Source organism: Podarcis cretensis (assembly GCF_951804945.1).
Source record: "Podarcis cretensis genome assembly, chromosome: 4".
NCBI lineage: Eukaryota > Metazoa > Chordata > Lepidosauria > Squamata > Lacertidae > Podarcis > Podarcis cretensis.
In genome coordinates, this window is record NC_137173.1 from 98,518,112 (window position 1) to 98,522,676 (window position 4,565).

A 4,565-nucleotide genomic window follows, 5' to 3' on the forward strand; every position below is an offset into this window, starting at 1 on the left:
GTGATAGATTTATACTTCTGATGGGGCACAAGTACTTACAGATACATATTCAGGAATTGAAAGTTCATCTTCTGGAAGAGATTTGAGTTTGGTGTAGCACTCATCAGTCAATTCAAGGTCACGCAAGCTGCGGCGAATATCTCCGGACCGCTCTCTCAACTGATGGTTATTCTTTTCTAGCTGCTTCTGGCGCAGCAAGATGGTTTCCATTTCCTGTTTCATTAGTTCTTGATGTTTTCTAAGAAAACACATCAATAAATTATTTGTGATTTACCCAAATAAATTTATCCTAGAAACACGATGTTTCAGTTCCTTTGAATTCAGCGTTTCAGAGACTGTACAGTGAATCTATGTAAGAATTTTCAAATGTTAAATAAACGGGTAGTTCAGAAATGCCAAACTAGAGTTTAGGGCTACATGCATGAAAACTGACTCAGAAGCTGCCTTGTCTCCAGACAGCAATTTCCCCCATCTTTTCCAGGTTTAAAGCAAACCATAGTTTGTTCAAACCAGTAAACTGTGGATTGTGTTCACTCTGCAAACTAAGATTGGAAATTAAGAGTTTCACCATTGCTTCCAAGCCTCATTTTCAGTTGAACAAAATTCTGATCTTCTTCAAACTGAGGAATGTGGCGGAGAAAATCTCTGCATGCAGGAGGAGAAGGTGGGAGCACACAGACCTGAAGAACTAGCCATTTATTTACAAAAATCAACCATGGTTTGGCATTACTGTATGTTTGTGCTCAAAGATCTGAAACACAAATGCATAAAGGTAAAGGTACCCCTGCCTGTACGGGCCAGTCTTGACAGACTCTGGGGTTGTGCGCCCATCTCACTCAAGAGGCCAGGGGCCAGCGCTGTCCGGAGACACTTCCGGGTCACGTGGCCAGCGTGACATCGCTGCTCTGGCGAGCCAGAGCCGCACACGGAAACGCCGTTTACCTTCCCGCTGGTAAGCGGTCCCTATTTATCTACTTGCACCCGGAGGTGCTTTCGAACTGCTAGGTTGGCAGGCGCTGGGACCGAGCAGCGGGAGCGCACCCCGCCGCAGGGATTCGAACCGCCGGCCTTTCGATCGGCAAGCCCTAGGCGCTGAGGCTTTAACCCACAGCGCCACAAATGCATAGCGTAATTTGCAAAAATATTTAACAGTCAATTATGACTTCTGTATTTAGAATACACTGATTCCGAATTCTTCCTTCTCATACCGAGCATCTTCTTGCTGTAACGCCAACTGGTTATCTAGTCGTAAAGATAGCAGCTGTTTCTCATGGAGAGCATCATTAAGTTTTTCTTCCAGTTCTTCAATCTAAAACAGATAATCAGGCAGCAGAAAAGAAACGAGAATTTAATTGAGGCCCAGAATTATATAAAAATGAGGGTAGTATCTTTCCAATAATACATATTATGAAGAGTATTTATCTAACCCACCTTTCCCCCCCAAAAAAAACCCCACCCTCAGTTTTTTAGTACAGTATGTCCCAAAACTCAGCCTATTTAAACCAAGAACATATTATTATATCTCCCAATAATTTGCAACCCTAAAACATGTAAGAATTAGATCATACTTTAGTCAGGTATTCCACCTTCAAGTTGTCTAACATCAAGTTCTTCTGGGAAAGTTCTATTTTCAGCAACTGTACATTATGAAGAAGCTCCTTCCTCTCAATCAGCTGTCTAGTAATTTTGACGGGACCTTCCCGATCTTCTGAGGAAGAAATGTCATCAGTGGGTACTGTAGTCTCCAAGCTTATATCTTCCAATTCCAAGGAGCTGGAAACATTAACTTTTTTGGATTCTCTGGAGCTTTTCCGTGACATTCTCCCGACAGTGCCCGAAGACTTTCTACTTGCAGTTCAAGTAACTTGGGGAAGAAAAAAGAAGAAGAAGCGAATGGTGGTAAGTGGAAAGATTTTTACAGAAGAATTCATCCTATCCTGTACTACATCTGAAACATATCAAGTGCATAAATTCAATACAAGACCAAGAACCCCATGCTGGCACATATCAGCTATTATTCATAAACCTATCTCGTCAGAAATAAAACATTAAGCCAACAGTTCTCATGTTTTTAACAGCACCAGTATGTTGCATGATGCACTGCCATTCAGCTATCCACGATGCCCAACTCAAATATTCACCGGTTTGCCAACAACAATCGAAAGACCCTATGAACAGCGTTGCGGATACACAATGTAAAACAGGCCAGGGCATTCAAAAGAAGTTGACACATTCAGAACACCCAGTAATAACAGGATCATAAAGTTGGAAGGGATTCCACCAAGGTCATCTAGCCCACAGCTCAAACCACCAACCGTCTGGTTAACAGACAGGTGCTCTGATCCTGAACCGCCCTGACATCTTCAGTTGAAGGGAGATATACAAATTAATTAAATGAATAAAATAAATGCAGGTTCTTCTCTCATTTTTATTTTTACCCACGTTCCTCAGCAGTTGTCTTAGTAAGCAGCTGCTTGCAGCGGTTCTCAACCTGTGGGTCCCTAGATGTTGTTGGACTAAAGGTAAAGGTAAAGTGACCCCTGACCATTAGGTCCAGTCGTGACCGACTCTGGGGTTGCGGTGCTCATCTCGCTTTATTGGCTGAGGGAGTCGGCGTACAGTTTCCGGGTCATGTGGCCAGCATGACTAAGCCACTTCTGGTGAAACCAGAGGAGTGCATGGAAATGCCGTTTACCTTCCCGCCGGAGCGGTACCTATTTATCTTTTTTTTTTTTAAAAAAGATATTTATTAGAATTTCCAATTTAATACAAAAAACCAAAAAAAAAAAAAAACAAAAATACACAAAAAATAACAAAAATGCAAAAACACACAATTAAAAAACAAACCAAATATAATTTCCATTACTTATTTCCATTACCTTATTTCCCAGACCTCCTCTCACCTCCCCCTTTTGTATTCCAATTCCAATTCTTAACTCAACAAATCCTTATTGTAACTTATTATAACTTATTTTAACTTATTGCTCAACCTTTGCATTACAGCTAGTAACCCCTTAATTTCTGTCCAACATCATTCTAACATTCATTAATTTTACAATATTTCTGCAAATAATCTTTAAATTTCTTCCAATCCTCTTCCGCCGACTCTTTTCCCTGGTCGGTACCTATTTATCTACTTGCACTGGCGTGCTTTCGAACTGCTAGGTTGGCAGGAGCGGGGATCGAGCAACGGGAGCTCATCCTGTCGCGGGGATTCGAACCGCCGACCTTCTGATCGGCAAGTCCTAGGTAAAGGTAAAGGTACCCCTGCCCGTACGGGCCAGTCTTGACAGACTCTGGGGTTGTGCGCCCATCTCACTCAAGAGGCCGGGGGCCAGCGCTGTCCGAAGACACTTCCGGGTCACGTGGCCAGCGTGACATCGCTGCTCTGGCGAGCCAGAGCCGCACACGGAAACGCCGTTTACCTTCCCGCTGGTAAGCGGTCCCTATTTATCTACTTGCACCCGGAGGTGCTTTCGAACTGCTAGGTTGGCAGGCGCTGGGACCGAGCAGCGGGAGCGCACCCCGCCGCAGGGATTCGAACCGCCGACCTTTCGATCGGCAAGCCCTAGGCGCTGAGGCTTTAACCCACAGCGCCACCTGCGTCCCCTAGGCTCTGTGATTTAACCCAAAGCGCCACCACCCGCGTCCCATTGTTGTTGTTGGACTACAACTCCCATCATCCCTGAACTCTGGCCTGGCTAGCTAGGGATGATGGGAGTTGTAGTCCAACAACACCTGGGGGCCCACAGCTTGAGAAAGGAGCACATTCCTAGCCGCCTTCTCTTTCTGTCAGAGGGGTTTTGGCAAGTGGCTGGTTTCAAGGCCCTATGCCCCCCTCCCCCCCTCCCAAGAAACTAGGAAATACTCCTGACGGTCCTGGCCTACCTTGCAGGGTTGTGGGTCCCCGAAGAGCTCTGGCAACAGCCAGACAGCCTCCACGTGCCCTTGACTCAGCTGCGCAACAAACAGACACACCGCCCTAAGGAGAAAGAGAAGGGGGCGCCGGGGGAGAACTTCCTCCACAACACCCCCGCCCCCTCAGCCGACGGACCGCGCATGCGCTCCTCTGGCGGGGCCCTCGCGCCGCCGAGGGAGGCCGCCCTGCTGCCATGGTAACGGGAGCGACGCTCCTCGGCCCCAGACGCTCCTTTCTCCCGCCGTTTCGCGCGGCATGACGGGAGTGGCGGTTTGTAACGTAGAGATAGGAAAGTGAAGAGAAGGGACCGTGTGGCCGGAGCTTAAAGCCGCCCTAGAAGGGGCGTCGCTTATATTTTCACGCTATGCGCCTGACGTCACAGAACCAACCCGTTCAAATTTTGTATTATTTTATTTTTTAAAACCGGATTGGGGTAAGCGCAGCGTCGCTCCTTCCCGCAGCAATTCTAACCCCGCACCCCCGGAAAAAAAAAGAAACACTAGGCCCGTAAGAGCGGCGGCGACATAGAGAGAGGATTTGCCTAGAGCGGCTCGCTCCCTCGCTCGCTACGGTGGCCGACGGCGGCCGCTGCTGGGCGGAAGCGTACTGGCGCGTCGCCGGATGCGAGGGCTGCGCGGTGCATTGT

At 47.3% G+C, this 4,565-nt stretch overlaps 1 protein-coding gene across 1 annotated transcript in view; it reads right to left on the reverse strand.

The window, feature by feature from the left end:
- The window catches only part of PIBF1 (progesterone immunomodulatory binding factor 1), a 92,301-nt gene extending 88,115 nt beyond the window's left edge, over nucleotides 1-4,186 (reverse strand). Inside the window, exons 1-4 of the mRNA XM_079972638.1 lie at nucleotides 3,889-4,186; nucleotides 1,569-1,864; nucleotides 1,209-1,309; nucleotides 40-238 (exon numbers count right to left, since the gene is read on the reverse strand). Of these exons, the coding sequence (XP_079828764.1) occupies nucleotides 40-238; nucleotides 1,209-1,309; nucleotides 1,569-1,820 (552 nt within the window). The 5' untranslated portion in view covers nucleotides 1,821-1,864; nucleotides 3,889-4,186. The remainder of the gene's footprint in view (nucleotides 1-39; nucleotides 239-1,208; nucleotides 1,310-1,568; nucleotides 1,865-3,888) is intronic.
- Nucleotides 4,187-4,565: the final 379 nt, after the last annotated feature.